The 19,536-nt window shown below is 38.2% G+C and overlaps 1 protein-coding gene and 1 pseudogene across 3 annotated transcripts in view; both read right to left on the bottom strand.

Moving 5' to 3' along the window:
- Positions 1-333: 333 nt before the first annotated feature.
- Positions 334-9,622, bottom strand: LOC119042548 (ATP synthase subunit alpha, mitochondrial-like; annotated as a pseudogene).
- Positions 7,356-19,536, bottom strand: part of CCDC126 (coiled-coil domain containing 126) — a 28,450-nt gene continuing 16,269 nt past the window's right edge. For all 3 annotated transcript variants that reach the window (XM_053663649.1, XM_037136298.2, XM_037136299.2), the window contains exons 2-3: positions 18,867-19,263; positions 7,356-10,698 (exon numbers count right to left, since the gene is read on the bottom strand). In XM_053663649.1, the coding sequence (XP_053519624.1) occupies positions 10,514-10,698; positions 18,867-19,104 (423 nt within the window). In that variant the 5' untranslated portion in view covers positions 19,105-19,263 and the 3' untranslated portion in view covers positions 7,356-10,513. The remainder of the gene's footprint in view (positions 10,699-18,866; positions 19,264-19,536) is intronic.

Here is a 19,536-nt window from a genome sequence, read left to right as displayed (position 1 = left end):
TATGGTTGCCTCTCATGCGTCCTGTGCAGGGAACTGGCCTGCAACCCAGGCATGTGCCCTGACTGGGAATGGAACCGTGGTTATTTTGTTCCCAGGTCCGTGCTCAATCCACCGAGCTACACCAGCCAGAGCCAGTCATGGGTATTTTAATCATTTATATTAAAATGTAAGAAATTATTATTTCATTTTTTGGTGTAAAAATGGCTTTGTGGTTATGAGAATTTTTTATCTTTTAAAGCATAATGAACTAGTTAGGATAAAATATCATGCCATTTAAGATTTACTTTTAAATACTCCAGCAAAAAAAAAATTAAAAATTAAATAGAAACAACTTCAGTTTATTAACATGCCTCCTTTTACACCATCATAGATAAGAGCTACTTCTTCAAAAAACATACAAAATTATTGTCCTTCCTTCAGTAACTCATATGCACAACACACCTGAAGAGTTGTTAAGTGGCAAGATGAAGGTAGAAACCAAATCGGAAAAAAGCAGCAAACCTCAGGATAAGAAGCCAATTCCAGGTTCATGGTGCCTGCCACCTGCTTCACGGCCTTGGTTTGGGCAGCAGATCTAACACGGAACGGACACAAATCCACATTAATGGTAGGGCAGATACCTTTGTAGAACAATTCTGTCTCCAAGACGATTTGTCTATCAGTGATGGAAATGACATTTGTTGGAATATAAGCAGACACATCACCAACTTGTTTTTCTAGGACTGGTAAGGCCATTGAAAAGCCACCATTAAAAGTATCATTCTTTTTGGCTATTCTCTCCAGCAGATAAGAGTGTGGGTAACACACCTCACAAGGATGGACTTCACGAGCCACAGAACGGTCTGTGGAGAGGCAGAGACAACTGACGATGAGCCTGTTTGGATAACTTGTCAAACAAGAACAAGACAGGTTTGCCATTATTCCTAAAATATTCTTTGGTAGAACAGCCAGAAGGAGGAGTCAGGTATTGCTGTGGGGCAGCTGCTGAAACCACAACGGTGCACCTCATGGCATCTGCATCTGAAAGTCTCTTCACCAAATGGGCAGTAGTGGATCTCTTCTGACAAACAGCAATGTAGCTGCAGTGTAGCTTCTTTCTACCAGATCTGCCACTGAACATTTCTGGTTAATGATTATGCCAATCATTGACATTTTGCCAGTCTGTCAGCCACCAGTAGTCAGCTCATGCTGACCACAACCAATCAGCACACAAGCTACCCATGGCCTAATGCCAGTCTGCATTGTCCCTGCACAGAGAGTGGAGAAATGGTTGCAGGGACTTTCAGGCCAACTTGTCTATGGGTCTGCAGCCACCTAGACCATTTCCATCCCTGACGTTATTACCAAGGGCCTTTGCTACACAGCCCAACACCTTCTCGCCAACTAGAAGGTCCACAGTGGCTCCTGTCCTCTTCACAATATCTTCTGCCTTAATTTATCATTTCCAAACACAACAATAATATTGTCATGGTCCAAGTTCAGAGACATATCCTTTAAGCCTAGAGAAAACTCTACCATTTCTCCTGCTTGAACAATTCTCAACCCTTGTACTTGAGAAATACCATCACCAATACTTGAGACACACCCAGACTTCCCAAAGTCAGCAGATGGATTAGCTCCAAGAATATGCTCTTCAAGAACAGAGAACACATCAGTGGTGCCAGTCTCTGAAAGCAAGTCGGTGGAGGCATGGAAGTTTCTTGTGACAGTGGAGAATGATTGCAGAACATTTTTGGAAACTTAGCCCAGCCTGGCAAAAAAGAGTGCAGGCCACATCCAAGGCCATGTGCACAAACAGTATCTTTGCATTCTCCTTTGGTGGTTCTTCTGCAGCCTCTGGAAGGACCCCCAAGACAATATTAACAGAAGAAATTACACTACTATTTTGGGACAGTTTATTAGTATTATGATAATTACATTAGTATCAGACAGCATATGCTTTTAAGAAAAAATACACTTTTTAAGAAATACACTGTAAAAAAAAAAAAGAAATATACTTTTGAGCCCTGGCTGGTGTGGCTCAGTGGATTGAATGTCAGCCTATGAACCAAGGGGTCTAGGGTTGAATTCCAAATCAGGGCACATGCCTGTGTTACGGGCTGGGTCCCCAGTGGGGGGCACATGAAAGGTAACACACATTAATATTTCTCTCCTTCTCTCTCTTCCTTTGTCTCTGTCTAAAAAGAAATATATAAATAATCCTTTTTTAATTTTTTAATTTATTTTTAAAGAGAGGGGAAGGAAGGAAGAAAGAGAAGGCGAGAAATATCAATGTGCGGTTGCCTCTCATGGGCCCCCCGACCAAGGTCCTGGCCTGCAACCCAGCATGTACCCTGACTGGGAATCGAACCAGCAACCCTTTGGTTTGCAGGATGGTGCTCAATGTACTGAGCCACATCAGTCAGGGCTTTACGTAAATTTTAATTTTCTAACTTTTTATTATGAAATTTCCAAATATACAAAAAGTTCAAAAAACAATACAATGAACATCTATAAATCCACTTCTTAGATGTTAATAATGTTAACCCATTATTAACATTTTGTCATATTAGCTTTATTGATTTATCAATCTATATTTTAGTTTTTATTATTGTGGTTGAGCTGTTTCAAAGTATTACACATTTTGACATTTCATGCCAAAATACTATATATATATACATCTAAAAATAAATAAATAAAATGGTATTATTGCCATAACAAAATAAAAATAGCTCCTTAATTTCATCTCATACCCATTCTACACTTAAATTTACCCATGCCTTCAACATGTTCTATGAGCACAGTACAGTGATTATTTAAAAGAAGTAATACATTATGACCCTTCATTACTTGTTACCTCTCCTAAGCATGAGAGAACATGGAGACATCCCATCGAAGCTCTATTACCTTTGAGGATGTGAAATGGCACAACCACCTGGGGGACAAAAGTGTTTTCCTTAACATACTTACCATATCACCCAGTAATTTCACTCCTAGCTATCTGTCTCAGAGAAATGAAAGCTTATATTCACAAAAGAGTTCTACAAGAATGTTCATAGTAGCTTTATACACAAGAGCCACAAATTAGAAATAGCCCGGATGTTCATCAATAACAGAATGGATATACAAACTGTGTTACATTCATATAATCAAACATAACTTGGTAATAAGGAGATTTCTGAAATTTCCTGAACTTCAACTTAAAAAATCTGGAATACTTTAAAACAATCTTCAAAATAATATTGATTTTCTGTATTAAAATACATAATGACTTTTTGCACAGAAATAACTAAGGTAAAAGGTTTGATAGCTTCCTATTTAAATTATATCCATCTGTCACAATATGTTCAGATGGGCATTTGAAGATAAATTATTTCCTCAACATCCCAGAGAACTAGGGGAAGAGCACAGAAAATATGAGCAAAACATGCAGAATCATTTATTTATTCATATTAAACCACCATACTTGAAAAATACATTGATGTTTTACATAGTATTTCACCCCTTAGAATGAGTTCTTCCAGAAAACTTCTCAGTTCCTTCTACAAACAGACATAGATCTAACCTCTCCTGTCTTTAGATATGTCTCAGTTCTAGGAGTTATCAACATTTCTGTTCTTAAGCTGAAATTGAAATTGTACATGAAATTAAAATAGTAAATGAATTCATTTGTCAATTCATTCAATAAATATTTGCTATGCGCCAGCTACTAGGCTGGGTGCTGGAGTCCAGACAGTCTCTGAATATATAGAAAAGGGTCTTACTTTAGTGGGGAGTGAAGGAAGGTGTCTGTAGACATGGCACTTCAGCTGAGACTGAAAGAATGAGAAGAAGCCACTCAAGCCAAGAGCTGGGGAAACAGCATTCCAGACAGAGAGAACAGCGACTGAACGCATTAAATGCAGACCACAGGTGATACAGGATCCAGAGAAAAGGGCAATCAATCCCTCATGCCTGGGATTGGAAATTTGGAATTGCCTACTAAGTGGGTAAAACTGGAGAAGCACCTTGGAAAAAAGGATCAGAGTCAAACTAATGAGAGGAAGGGAAAGACATTCCAGGCCAGGAGATGGGAAGAACAAATCCGGGCTACCGTAGCGCTCTTTATCCCTGAAGAACTTGTTCCAAGACCCTCATTGGATGCCTGAAACCACACATAGTACCAAACTCTATACATACTATGTTTTTTCCTGTATGTACATACATACCTATGGTAAGTTTAATTTATAAATTGGGCACAGTAAGAGATTAACTACAGCCCTGACAGGTGTGGTTCATTCAGTTTGGTTGGGCATTGTCCTGTAAAGCAAAGGGTCACCGGTCTGATTTCTGGTCAGGGCACCAAACCCAATCGGGTTTCCGGTTTGGCCTGAGTCAGGGAGCGTATGAGAGGCAACCCAACTGATGTTCTCTCTCACACCAATGTTTCTCTCCCTCTCTTCCCCTTTATCTATAAATAAGTAAACTATTTTGAAAAGCATGCACCTTCAAAAAAAGAGATTAACAACAAAATAATAAAATAGGACAACTATTAGCAATATACTGTGATAAAAATCACGTAAGTGTGATCTGTCTCTTAAAGTAGCTTATTAACTGTGCTCACCTTTTCACTTAACCAAAGTACTTTTCATCTTCTCTGTTGGCACATCCAAATCACCAGCATCACTACTCTTGTGCTTTGGGGCCACTGCCAAGTGAGGCAAGACTTGGACACAAGCACTGTGATACCATGACAATCAATCTGATAACGTAGATGACCACTAAGTGACTAAGGGGTGGGGAGGGAATACAGCGCGGACAACCTGGGCAAATAATGGTTCACATCCCTAAAGAGATGGGGGAAACAATGAGAGATTTCATTACACTCAGAACAGCATGCAACTTCAAACTCATGAATTATTTATTAAATTGCTTATTTCTGAAATTTTCCATTTAATATTTAAGGACCCAAGTTGACTGTGGGCAACAAACTATGGAAAGTGAAACCATAATTAGGGTACTACTGTATACGGTATGAATAGGTCAGGCAAAGCCTGACAACAGAAAATAATAGGTGCCTTGCTGGTATAGCTCAGTGGAGTGAGTGAGGGCCCGCAAACCAAAGGATCGTGGTTTGATTCTCAGTCAGGGCACATGCCTGGGTTGCAGGCCAGGTCCCAGCAGGGGACTCACGAGAGGCAACCATACATTGATATTTCTCTCCATCTCTCCTTCCCTTCCCCTCTAAAAAATGAAGAAATAAAATCTTTAAAATATATAATAATAGGACTGCTTCATAGTTTTGACCAGCTCTGGGCTTGGCTCCATCTGTTTGGAACTCCGACAGGACATTCACTCTAAGATGGCAAAGAGCCTGGCTGTGAGTACATGACACTCTGTGTCTGCCGCGCACTCAAGCCTTATCACCAGCAAGAAACACTAGTTATCTTGGTTTTGCAGAGGCAAAGAATAATGCTTTCCACCTGGCCTTCTGCTTTGTGAAGAAAACAATTGTCCTCACTTGGGCATCGGTGTATGTGAGTGTCAACTCCATGAGGAAGTAAGTAGTGGAAGGTATAGCTTAATTCTTCCTGCAGTAAAAGCAAGAACCCAGCTCATTATTTCACTGGTAAAATTACCCTTCTTTAGAATTGGTCTTGCCTTCCTTTTTAGCCTCAAAAAACCTCATCTTTCTGGAAACAGAAGGCAGAGCAGCCACTTCTGCAGGCTCTCAGCTCCTCGGCTGAGGCTGCAGGTCAGAACAGCCACCTGTTCTAATCAGAGAAAGAGCTATCTTCCTTCTGGTGGTAACCATGGTTATTTAGCACTATATTCAAACCCAATATTGTTTTTAACAAATGATATTTTGGAAAGAAGATAAAAAGAATTAAATCATGTAGAGAGGCAGAAAGTGAATTTTCCTTAGAAGTTTCAGAATTTATACCACCTTCTTTGGGAGAGTTTAGCTCCAACTGTCATTTATTTTCATAGGTAGAAAAAGACAGACACCTGTCTGAGAAGAAAAAAAAGAACAAATTGCATTAATGTAGCAAATACCCCACCCCCCCACCCCCAACCACTGCCTGCTTTCGTCCTCTCCTCCAAGTGTGTCTTTGCCTGGAAGCTAAGAGAAGGGCATTTGTGGCTAAAAGTTCTCATAGTTTGCAATAAGCCCTATTTATATTCCTTACTGTTTTAAATGCATCAGGTTCCAGTGCATACCAAAGAAATAGCTGCCCCTTTACTATATGAGTAAGAATGGGAAATGCTCAAAACAAGGAGGATTTCTATGTCTTTTTTTTTTTTTTTTTTGCCCTTCTCCATGGAGAGATCAATTCCAGTCTGAGGACCAGTGCATGAGCCACATGCAGTGGGCAGAAGCCATCCCAGACAAAGTAGAAAAGTGGGTGCAGAGCTTCTGCAATTTAAAATGTTCTTGAATCAACAGTCAAGCTTTAGAGAAATGGCTGGAGGTTTTTAAGGCTTTGCCAGTTAGTCTTTTAGAAAACCCAGAGAAACCATCTTAAATTAGACATGTTAAGTTACCATTAAGACAATCTCAGACTTCTTTAAAACACCATCAAATGATCCATTTGTAAAACCTAGAGATTACATAGATAGAAATATTTTGGTCCCTGAAAGTCCCTAAACTAAACCTTACAAATAAAATCTTAGTACTAAATTTTATGGTGACAGAGAACTGCCATAGATGAGCTGATACTGCCTTGAATCTCATAGTGAGTACAAAATATGGCCTTGAGGGTAGACTGAAAAGATTTAGTTCCCCCTAAAGAATACACTCTCAGTTGGTCCCTAACTTCCCTTTTTTCCACGACTGAATGTGAGAGACATTACTGTGGCAGGTTGGTTCATAAGCTCCCAAATACCACAGCCTGGTGCTTCGAACTCCCCCCAAACTGGTTCATCTCCCATTGCCTCCAACCCCAGCCTTCCTGGGCCTTCAGCAGGAGCGAGTGGGCTACCACCACCGCCAGGGAGCCAAATGCATTCTGTGTGATGTCTTTGCTGACTATACGCACACTGCTGACTCAGGCCCTTGAGGAAAGAGTGAGGGATGGACAGAGAAGCATCTCCCTTGGATCAGAGTTGCTATGTCCCAGGGACAAGAGGGTGGGAGGAACAAGGAGTGCTTGAATTTACTTAAGCCATGATCAGCAGAACAGCTGGTAAGACATGGAGGCCAAGAGCACAGACTCTAGAAACAGTCCCTTTCTTATCTGGCAGAGGTCCCCTTTCTGTGCCCTCCGGCTTCAGCCATTACTCAAGGCTTTCAGACTTCCCAGTCCAAATCTGAAGAAAACAGTCAAAGGGATTTTCCCCTCTATTTCAAATTAATGAAAATGAAAAACAAGCAATTAAAAAAACACATTTATTAAACATAAAATTAAATCACAAAATTAAACATAACCTAATGTTAAGTGTAAATTCCCAAACACTGGTGCTTCAAAATGCTTCTTTTCCTGATATTATATCTACCATGTCACCTCCCACCCACCTAAAAAGACTCCTCAGAACCATGGTATGTTTCTTTGCCTAAAAAATTGATAGATATTTTTTTAAAGTGTGAGTTGTGGATGAATTAAGCCCGAGAAAGTTCAATGAAAAATAATGGTTTATTCAAATGAACGATAAAGCTGCTAATCAGCACTTAAAAGCAATGCAAACAGACAAATGCCGTATGATCTCACTTATATGTGGAATCTAGTGAACAAAATAAACTGACGAACAAAATAGAAGCAGAGGCATGGATACATGGAATAGACTGACAAAAAAATTAAAATAAATAAAAGCGATGTGAAGTTACACTTGAACTGCTAGCCTCACTGGAGGACTGAAACTCATTCTGGAAAACTTGTTTGAAAAATGCTGGCATTGGTAAATGCTAAAAAACACTAATTTTAAAAAATCTTTGACTTAACTTCCTTGCTTAAATACTACTAATACTACTGATACATTTTAAGCCAAAGCTATATATATACATTGACAACCTGGATCTGATTAAGCACACGTCCATTCCCCACAGACGACCACTGACCGTTCCCCTCCCAGCTCTCCAGCACAGTCATGGATTACCCACTGCGCATTTAACTCCATCTTCTCACTGCCCTGCAAAATGCTTCTGGCCTGCTGCTCGTGACAGAAAACAAAGTCTGGGGATGATCACCTGTTTCGTATTTCCTCTGTCCTGAATGTGAGGGTGGGAACCGTGAAGATATCTGGGAATGAGTTACAAATGGAGAAATACCAAGTTTGAAGCTGCTGATGCAAGTACATGCTTAGTGTGCCCTAGGAGGAGAAAGTCAACATGGCTGAAGGGAAGAATGACGTTGGTATAAGGGTACAAGGCAACAGGAGTAAATCAGGGCTTTGTGGCCACCAAAGTGAGAATGCTGTATTTTCAACCGGAAATGAGAAAGTAATGGGGAGGGTCAGCAAGAGAAATGAGATTCACATTTATATACTAAAATGTCAACAGCAGTTATCTTTGGGTAGAAAAATTTTGGATTTTTTCCCCCTGCATTTTGCTTTTTCTGTATTTCTTCTTACTTTCATGTTCATTTCTTTCTCTCCTCTCTTTCTCTAGCTCTCTCAGAAGATGAATACCCTGATTAACTAAAGTTAACTGAGATATAAATACGAAGGCATGACTTACAAAAACTCAACAGTACATTTCAACTTGAGGATACAAAACCTAGGACACCACCTGCAATTACGATCCTCGGACTCAATCTCATCAATCCCTGGCCTCAGTCTCTCCTGTCCTAAAGAAGACAAGCCTCCATTTTTCTCGTTTGAAAGAGTTATGGACCAAATCCAGAATTTATGGAGTTAATGGACCAAATCCAGAATTTTCTAAGATTCTTTTTAATCATTAACCATTTATTAAATGCACAACAACTATAAAGAAAAAAAGTGTAACACTTTGTAAGTACAAATAATATATTTTATTTCATCCCTGAAAACAACAACAAAAAACAAAAATGTCCACATCTAGTAAGACTGAACAATTATTCCAAACCTTACCTGGCAATGGTATATAATTAATTTCTTCACATAAAGATAGAGTTCAGGAAAAGTTTGGAAAGCTACCTTTTATAATATAGTATTTTCTCATACTTATTTTAATAAAACATTATAATTATTGCTACTATGTGTGGTAGCATATTATAATAATGAACAATATCTGAAACTAAATTCAATATAATCTAAATCTAGAAGCTAGCTGCACTTAAGCAGTTATTATAGAGAATAAATACTATGAAATATAGGGCACCATATGGCAATTAAATCTGCTACAAGGGAAATTTAAATAAAGGTGTCCTTGGCTTTGTATTAGAATTACGATTAGTATCTCTTGTGCTATATACACCAACTGTTTTCCTAAAAAGATAGTCAATCTTATAATTTAAATTATGTCCTAAATGCTCTTATTTTTAAGTAGCTATTACATAAAACAAACATCTAATGTATCTGTTACACAAATTCAAAATTTCATAAAGCAGGATACTCCTATATAATACAATGTTAACATTTTCCAAGCAGTTTAATGCAGTACAAACACCTTTATGCACCTATACCTCTGGCTAAAGTCCTTAAGAGCCCCAGTTTCACGAATATCTCTATCCCCCTTCCCCTGCGACATAAAGACAAAAATTATCCAAATATGGAAATAATGTGCTTTCCTGACATTGAAAGGGTTAAACTTTTAAATTAACATTCATGTGAAAGGAATCATGAGTATTTATTTTTAATTTCATCATAAAAATATCTTGTATTCTTCAGAATACATGTAAGAAAGTCTTACATATGAGATTAGAGATGACTATTTAAGTGTTATTTAATTGTCCCAATGTTTAGAATAGGTTACAGACAGTGGCTACTACCCATTTCAAGATTATACTCATATAAATGTAATTTTTAAAAATATACAACAATTAACCTCCAGTTACTCTGAAGGATAGTGCAAATGAAGACATTCTTTGGGTCAAGATTTCAAAACATTATTTTCAACATGATACTTCCTTTCTCTGCTCATAATCTGTGTAACAAAATATAGCACTGGAAGTCAGCACGCTTTCTAAGAGCACTAGTCTAACGGTTATATACATTAAGAACAAATAACAGAGTGATTCAATAACAATATTCTTCACTTGTCTGAAAAACATGTTATATATTTAAATAAATATTTTATAGAATGAACTTTCAATGTCTTTCGATGTTTTTATTTCAGCTGGATCTCAAACACAAAGGTTTATACAAAGATCACCCACCTGTACACCACATCAAACATTTTACCAAATTCCCTTTAAGGATATAGTACAGCATGGAAGAGACTTGCCTGAAAGCAAACTAATAATAACTTTTAAAATTTATGTACAGAATTGAATTCCATGAATCCAGCATTTTCCTTGAAGTGTGCAGAGCTTTGACTATAAAGCACTACGCTATCCTAGCCAGCGTTTTCCTGTAAAAGCTTTTCTGCCCTAGGATCCAGTCCGGGGTGGAGGTAGCAGCACCAGGTGATCTTCGACTGCTATCTAATGCTGCCTGACGCGTTCATCCTCTTGTTTGTGGTCACTGGCACCAGATTCCCATTAGTGCCATTAGTAGTGTTGGCTGCCGAGCCGTTCACAACAATATAGTCGACTTTGTTCTCTAGCTTCACCAACCGTTGTAAAATATCATCCAAAAGGACAGCAATTGTTCTTTTTAGATCCGCTAGAGGAAAAGAAAATCAAAAGGAACCATATTAAATGTTAACACAGCACTTAATATTTGTGTTTTCATAGTTTGAGGGGAAAAGTAAACAATGACCGAGTATTCTGAAAGAAAATAAACTAGAGAAAGCACTCATTCCACAAAAAGGCCTAATTGTTTTAATCAACAGCATCACATGTAGAGCTTCTTAAAGAAACTTCAGAGTTATAAAATATATAAACTCTCCCTTTTGTAGTGTAATAAAACAGATTTGAAGTCTGGTGTAAGAGTTAGTACCTTGTAAGGAATCGACTTACCTTGAATTCCTTAAGCAATTTATAAAGATGACCGCAGACTAAGCAGGTAAGGTAACAAGGTAGCTGAGCTAAGTAAAAAATTCAATGAAACGCAGAAACATGAAACCTGGAACCTCCACAGTATGAAACGTAGGGGAACCTAGGAAACAGGGCAGATGCCAGGAACCTGACTAATACAGCAGAGATACCAGCAGTAGTTCTGACTTAAATTTCTTCCAGAAATGATGGGGAAGGCTAGATCTTCTCATCTCTCTGGGAGGTTAAGAGGTTTTGGTAGAACTAATTGGCAAGAATAAAATGATGATGCTTTTCTTCCTTAAGGGTCCTTAATTAAGATCCTTTTCTCCTTTTCTCAGGTTTCCCAAAGGTAGCCAAGTACACATTATGTACTTGACCAGTTGCAACTAGTATTGTTATTTTTTGTTGATCCTGGACCAAAAAAAGCACCGCAAGCCCTAATCTGTGACCAGGGGAAAAATTATCTAGCAACAACTGATGAATTTACTGATGGTACTCTTATTAAGATATTAGAAAAAGCACTAGTGAAAGAAAAAATAAACTGGACTTCATCCAAATTTAAAACTGTGGGACCTCAAAGGACTCTGCAGCAATTGAAAAGACAACCTCTACACGATGCGAAAAAAATCACATACTTGCAGATCACGTATCTGGCAATGGCTTATTACCAACCACATATAAAGAACTCCCAAACTCTACAACAAAAAGATAAACAACCCAACATTTTAAATGAGAAAAAGACTCGAATAGACACCTCTCCTAAGAAGATATGCAAATGAACAATAAGCACAAGAAGCGATGCCCAACACTGAGATACCGTTTCATACCTGCTAGGATGGCTGTAATCAAAGAAAGGGAAAATAAGCAGAACTGGAACATGTTCGTCATTAGTGGGAATATAAAATGGAACAGCCACTGCGGAAAAGTTTGGCAGTTCCTCAAAAAGCTAAACGTAAAATTACCACATGACACAGCAATTCCAATCCCAGGTATCCCCCAAAAACTGAAGGAAGAAATTTAAATAGATACTTGTATAACAGTATTTCTTTCAGAATTATTCACAATAGTCAAAAGGTGGAAACAACGTGAGTGCCCATCAACAGATGAAGAGATCGACAAAATGTGGTATATAGAATATTATTTAGCCATAAGAAAACCGTGTTCTGATACATACTACAACATGGATGAACCTCAAGGACATTATGCCAAGTAAAATAAGCCACACAAAGGACAAATATTGTATGATTCCACTTATATGGACTATCTAGACAAATACTGGGTTTTGCCATGTATAATGCGCTTCCATGCATAACGTACACCCATGTTTTTGGTCCAAACTTTCAGGGGAAAAAAATCCTTTATTTTAATTTTTTAATTCAATTATTTATTTATATTTAGAAACAAAACCAATGATCATATTACAGGGTATTATTTTGCATTTGGATATCTTTATTGCTTTTTAGAGTTACACTTTTTAAAAAAGATTTTATGCATTTATTTTTAAAGAGAGGGGAAAGGAAGGAGAAAGAGAGAGAGAACATCAACGTGTGGTTGCTTCCTGTGCACCCCCTACTGGGACCTGGCCAGTAACCCAGGCATGTGCCCTGACTAGGAATTGAACTGGTGACCCTTTGGTTCACAGGCCAGTGGTCAAACCACTGAACCACACCAGCCAGGGCTAGAGTTAACACTTTTAACATTTTTATAGATACAGAATCAGTACAACTCATGTATAATGTGCATCCTTATTTTCCCTAACGGTCAAAAAAGTGCACATTATACACAACAAAATAGGGCACATAGAGAGAAAGTAGAGCAGAGGTTACCAAGGGCCAGGGGAAGGGAAATGGCGAGTTATTGCTTAATGGTCATAGTTTTTTGTTTGAAGTGATGCGCGTTTTCAAAACTTAGTAGTGATGGTTGTAGTATGAACATAATTAATGACACTAAATTGTACACTTAAAAATGGCTAACACAGCAAATTTCATGTTATATATATTTGTACCAAAATGTGAATGTGTTATATATGTCCTATCAAAAGGGTTTTTTTTTTAAAGCCAGAGAAAGGGATAGAGACAGTTGTAGTGGTGGGTGGGGGTAAAAAGTGATTAGAAAGTACTTATTAAAAACTAAAACAAAAAGCCCTAACTGGTGTAGCTCAGCTGGTTGCTCACTGCCCCACAAAGCAAAAAGTTGTTGGTTCAATTCCTGCTCAGGGCACATACCTGGGTGACAAGCCCCAACCCGGGTCAGGGCATGCGTGAGAGGGGCAACCCATCAATGTTGCACTCACACACTGATGTTTCTCTCCTTCTCTTTCTCCCTCCCTTCTCCTCTCTCTAAGAATAAATAAATAAAATCTTTTAAAAATACAAATAAAATAAAAAATAAAACAAACAATATTTAAAAAATACAAATAAAACAAACAATATAAATAAAGTGGGGGGGCTTCATTTGGAAAAAGTCTAGCCACAGAAGAATGAGACTTTCCAAGCAGTACACCTGTCTTCTGGCATCAACCATCACAAGCACTTACATATTACAGCTTAGAAGGAATGTAAAAGAAAAAAAAGTACAAGAAAAATCCTTTGACAAAAAGTATTTGGAAATCAAATATCTTGATATATACAACTTCTTTCCAATGATATACCCCCAAAACACATATATTTGCATAGAGAAGGAAAGCTAAAAACAAATGTAGAAAACTTTTTAGCAAATGGTGAGTCTACATGAAAGACATACAAGGTTTACCATACAATTATCCCTAATTTTCTATAGATTGAAAAGTTTCAAAATAAAAGCCTGGGAGAGGACAGTTTATTAAGACCTTCCAATCAAGAGTTATAACAGTATCTGCTAAATAGGAGAGAATTAAATATGTTTTAAACCCTTCAACAACAAGACTAAAAGAGAACTACTAGATCTGTTTTTCCCTGGCAGTCACCTCCTGTAGCGTTTCTGAAGAGGCAGCAATCCAGGCCAGAGAAGGCTAGCTAGAAAAGACTAGGGGTAGGTGGCTTTCTAAAATAGAAGGAGGCTAAGGGCCTGGGAAGTCTGACACCAAGCTGATGGGTGGCATGAATTACACAAGCACGGTCTAATCAATGATTATAGTTAGGGTTAGGAATAACAAAGGAAAATTTGGGATTAATGAGAAACAACTATGTCATAATTTTACTTTAACAATATTCTAAATGATCATTAAATGTCCCCTTTCACATTTTCTAAAATCAATTATTTTAATAAAACATTACAAAATACCTGAAGGAATTACAAAATACCTGAAGGGATTAGCCAGAGAACATGTATCATAACCTATGGACACAGACAACAGTGTGGTGATGGTCAGAGACAAGGGGGAGTAGGGGCTGGGAGGAGGGAGGGAAAGGGTGTAAAATGGAAACATCTGCAACAGTGTCAGCAATAAAACTGAAGAAAAATATGTATTAGGAAATACAATGAAATTTTTAACTGCCTTGCTCCATGCTACAACATCAGTTAACTGAAAAACCAGAACATACTCATGTTTCCTGAACTTGGGATTCTTTTAAATATACCAAATCTCCCCTTTTCTCTAGATTCACAATACAATTTTATGTTTACATTCCATGAGACTGTATTTTTATGAAAGTTATGTTTATAATCACATGGGAGTCCACCATAACTCCCCATAAAGTCCTATCGCCGAAGGTGTCAGCAATAAGAAATCTTTCCCTACCGTGGCCCCCTGTGTTCAGAAGCCCAAAAACAACTTGGAAGTGGATGGAGACCATATCTTATCCATCCTGCTTCATCACACAGTAGACACTCAGCAAATGTTTGAAAAGAACATCTGCTGAATGTCTGATTCATGTGTTTGGTAGGTTGAGACTGACGTGAGGATCAGATTTAGAAAATAAAACCCTTTAAGGCTGCTCTATTTCTGTTTTAAGCTTCCTATTCTGAGAGAAGAAATCAAACAGTTTTTAAAAAAAGAATAGGAAAAGGAAAGAATGACAAAAAGTACAAAGGCGCATAAGAATATAGATACCAGCAAAACAGTACCTAGCCTATTCAGAGCACACAATTATGTCACGGAACACAAAAACCAAAAGGGGGTTATAATGCTGTTAAATACACAAAAGATAGCCTATGGAACATAGAAAGAACGCAGGGATGTTGTTACCAGAGCCCAAGTCCAAGGATACCTGGTGGAAAACACGGTTTGGCAGAAGCTAGCACTACAAAGGAGATACTGCCCAAGGCAGAGAGAGAAGAAAACACCCTAGCCTTTGCCCTCCTCCTACTTTCCAAACCTGTGCCAAGGCCTCCAACTGGCTGAACCCAGGCGGAAGCTAGATGGTGTGACAACCTGCAAAACGCCACCTACTATACTCACTCTCCTACTGGAATCACTTTCCCTTCAGATACAAAACACAACAGAGAAAGGGTAAGGAATAAAGTGAGGGCAACCAGGCATAAGACCAGCACAAACAGCAATACTCATGTGTTTCTATCTTGATTTACCCCTAACTTGTATCTCAGTAGGTATTGCTGTTTGTTTTCTTAATGTGAGCTGTCTCAAATCTGCTGTGGAGAAGCAGATACTCTAAGGATACACGTGTATACACAAAACGGGAACAAAACTGTAGCAAAATGCAAAACAACTAGTGAAAAGAAAACACAAATGTTTAATGTACTATCAGTCAAAAAATTTTCCTTCTTATTTTTCAAATTAAAATTGCTATTTTACCACCACTAACCTCTGCTTAATGGTACAAGAAAGAAAACTTGAAAGTCACCTTCTGATTATCAAAGTGAATTCCCACTGTAAAGCTTTATGCTTCCTTAAGAATGAGTTTATCTATCAGAGCAAAACAGCACTGTTAGTTAAAAGTGGCTTCAAAAACCTCATAAACTCTATAATTAAATGTACTTTTTAATAAAGCTACCTCCTCCCATTGAGTGCTGAATAAATTATGTTATTCAACAAATATTTTATTACCTCCCTACTTAAGTTTGCAAGGTACATTGTTTAGATCTCACAAGTGGATCAATATATGTTCCCATCAAACTTTAAATACAAATGAAATGCCTAGGAACAGATGCACTTCCTGAGGCCAGCACGGAGGCAAACTGAGGGAGTGGTGACAGTCGGCATGGTCAGCGCTGAGGCCACCCCTCCTCCCCAAGCCCCTTCCTCTCACTCAGGCCCAGAACACGTGGGAGAGCTACTCGTATCCTCCAGGGAATCTGACCAGCTCAGGAGGAAAAACTTGAACACACTGAGGTTTGAGATACCACAAAGAGAGGCACTGACGTTATAGTATAAAGAACTGGCCTTTATCATGGATTCCTGGGAGGTGGCCTCTAAGTACTTGGAATTTCCTGAGTGATAAGACTGTCTTTGTTATTCATCGTGGGCCCCTGGAACCACAGCTAATAGTTCATTTTTTAAAAAATAATATTCTATTGATTATGCTATTACCATTGTCCTGATTTTCCCCCTTTGGCCCCCTCCAGCCAGGCCCCCTTATCCCCTCAGGCAATCCCCCACCATTGTTCATGTCCACAGGCCATGCATGTAAGTTCTTTGACTATTCCATTTCCTATACTGTAGTCTACATCCCCTTGCCTACACACACCCGATAGTTTATATTAATTAGATGGCTCAGAGTGGACCCTAGTTTGCCCTGATGAGATGGTACAGGATGAGGACTATCCTGCACCATTTTCAGATACGCAAGGGCTCAAAACTTTGACTGCCCTTGTACCTTTCTGAGGAACCTACCAGAGACTCTGTTCCCCTAAGACGGGGTATATAATCAATAAAGAAAAACCCATGGGATTCTAGGAAAGAGGGGATCTAACACCAGAGAGGAAGAAGAAAAGGGAATGGGAAGGATGATGGTGAAATGAGGGGTCCTAGAACAATTCATACCTATTAAACTAAAGAGGAAACAGTCTGGAACAGAGCAGATCAAAAGACTTAAGAAAGACTTCTTCAAGATGAGAAAGTGATAAAATGCCTAATGTGTCTGAATATACTGCAGGAAATTGAAATAACTGTTGGGGTGCTGGCGTAGAAAACTAGATAAAGAAATAAAAATCAAGCTTATTGATTCTAAAAAGGAAAATAAAGTAGTAGAGGAAAGGAAAAGTGATATAACGTACTACATGGCTCAGTAATGAATACCAGTTACACAGCCATATTAATGCAAACACTGAACAGTTTTCTAACCAAAATTATGATGTGAAAATAACAGGACAAGAAGGACATGTGTGTATGAAAGCTGCCTGGAGCAGGGGGGATGCAATTCTGGGCAAGAAAGAAAGCTAAACCTCATCTCACATGGCGGGAAGTTAACAGATAACACCTATAATTGAAAAATCAAAGAAAAAGCTCAAAGAGCACGTTATTTAGAGGTTAGAGGTAATCACCAAAAAAATAATATTAAATAATTTAAAATGGTAGGCTCTGAAAAAAGAAAAATTTTAGAAGTGCTGGGGGCTGGAAGAACTTTTTATTATAAGAATCATAACACATTTTGATTCTTTAAATACATACATATATAACTTTAAAAAAACATTGAGTCCTGATTGTCACAGATCAGTGGGTTGGGCGTCATCTTACAAACCGGAAGGTTACTGGCTGATTCCTGGTGGGGGCACATGTCTGGGCTGCTGGCCAGGTCCCCAGTTAGGGGCATACGGGAGGAAACCAATGGATGTTTCTAACACAGTGATGTTTCTCTCTCTCTCTTTGCCCCCTCCCTTCCCTGCTCTAAAAATAAATAAATGAAATCTTTTAAAAAATAAATAAAAATAAAAAAACACAAATAGAGAACACAGAGTGTTCAAACTCCTCTCTCTCTTCCTTTTTTTAAGTCTTAAAAGCAAGAGACAACTGACATGCATAAAGGACTTAAAACAGATGGAAACTGGGAAGTGAAAGGAAGAATGGTAATAAGCAATACTGGAGTTACAGGCAAATGCTGTCTTGTAGGAATTAACAGATGATATACAACTGATGGTCCGTATTGAGATAATTGGGAAAATGTAAATATGAATTAAATATGATGATTATATTGTAATTATGTAGGAAAATATCATTTTTAAGATATAAATATGGAGTCCCAGCTAGTGTGGCTTGGTTGGGCACCATCCGGCAAACCAAAAGGTCCCTGGTTCGATTCCCAGTCAGGGCACATGCAGGGGTTGCAGGTTTGGTCCCTGATTGGGGTACGTACAGAAGGCAACCAAGCGACGTTTCCCTCTCTTTCTTCCCCCACTTCCCTCTTTAAAATTAAAATTAAAATAAAAAAAGATACATATGGAAATACCCAGCAATGAAATGTCATCACTATTTCTATAATTTAAATATTATTCAAAATTAGCCCTGGCTGGTGTAGCTCAGTGGACTGAGCACAGGCCTGCGAACCACATGATCTCGAACCACATGATCGCAGTTCGATTCCCAGTCAGGGCACATGCCTGGGTTGCAGGCCGGTTCCCTGCAGGCCAGTTCCCAGTAGGAGACGCACAAAAGGCAACCATACATTGATGTTTCTCCCCCTCTCTCCTTCCCTTCTCCTCTAAAGATAAATAAATAAAATCTTAAAAAAAATTAAACAAATATTGCAAAATGTTAGTAATTGTTAAACCAAAGTGATAGATATATGAATGCTTATTATATTTCTATTTTTCAGTACACTTGAACTTTCCATGATAAAAAGTCAAGAAAAAATGACTGTAAAGACCTGAGCATGAAGAGTTAGATTTCCATGACTATCTTTTTTTCTTTTCCCATGACTATCTTTAAAGGGGGGGTAGATCAAAAGAGGGGAAACTGGAAATATTCTACAGTCATCTTACCATATCCTGCCATTGAAGCTCCATTCTCGACATCCACTGTGTTCTTATTCTCCTCTGCTAGAGCTTTAACATACCTTTTACTTAAATCTAGTATTTGTTCACGCAACTTGACACTGCTTTGATGTCTTGGTTGTTGAAAAGTATAGTGGAGTAACATCAATCCCCAAATAAGTCCAAATATAAGCAACAGTAAACTCAACTTCTGGGACATATTTTTTCTTGAGATTGTAAAAATCATGTCTCATGGAGCAAGCAGACTCAGCCGAAAAGTAGTAACTAGAGGCAAGCCACCAGTCAGCCGCGACTTCTGAAGGGAAAAAGAGAAAATTTCCTCTTCCTCTGCTAATACGGTATATTCTTCATCTTCAGCAAGGTGGCCTCCAACTCTCAATTAACTCTAAAATAGAAAACAAAAAAGGCTATTAGTCAAAACCTATCTCAGTAACAGAATAGACAATGGTAGATATAAGAAGAGATTCTGTAAATAGTTTTAATTTGGAACTATATCAACTTCTTTGCCAACATTCTCCACCACTCAGCAAACTTTCACATATTTTATCAGTTTCATTTACACAGCTCTTCAAATTTTTAAATGGCAATAAATGTTAATTTTTGGAAAATATCTTTAACAAATGCCACCACAATCACAAAATTCTTTGAATGACTTCTT

Source organism: Artibeus jamaicensis, unplaced genomic scaffold (genome assembly GCF_021234435.1).
Source record: "Artibeus jamaicensis isolate MK-2021 breed Jamaican fruit bat unplaced genomic scaffold, CSHL_Jam_final contig_3230, whole genome shotgun sequence".
Classification (NCBI taxonomy): Eukaryota; Metazoa; Chordata; class Mammalia; order Chiroptera; family Phyllostomidae; genus Artibeus; species Artibeus jamaicensis.
This window is presented reverse-complemented; position numbering and strand designations above follow the sequence as displayed.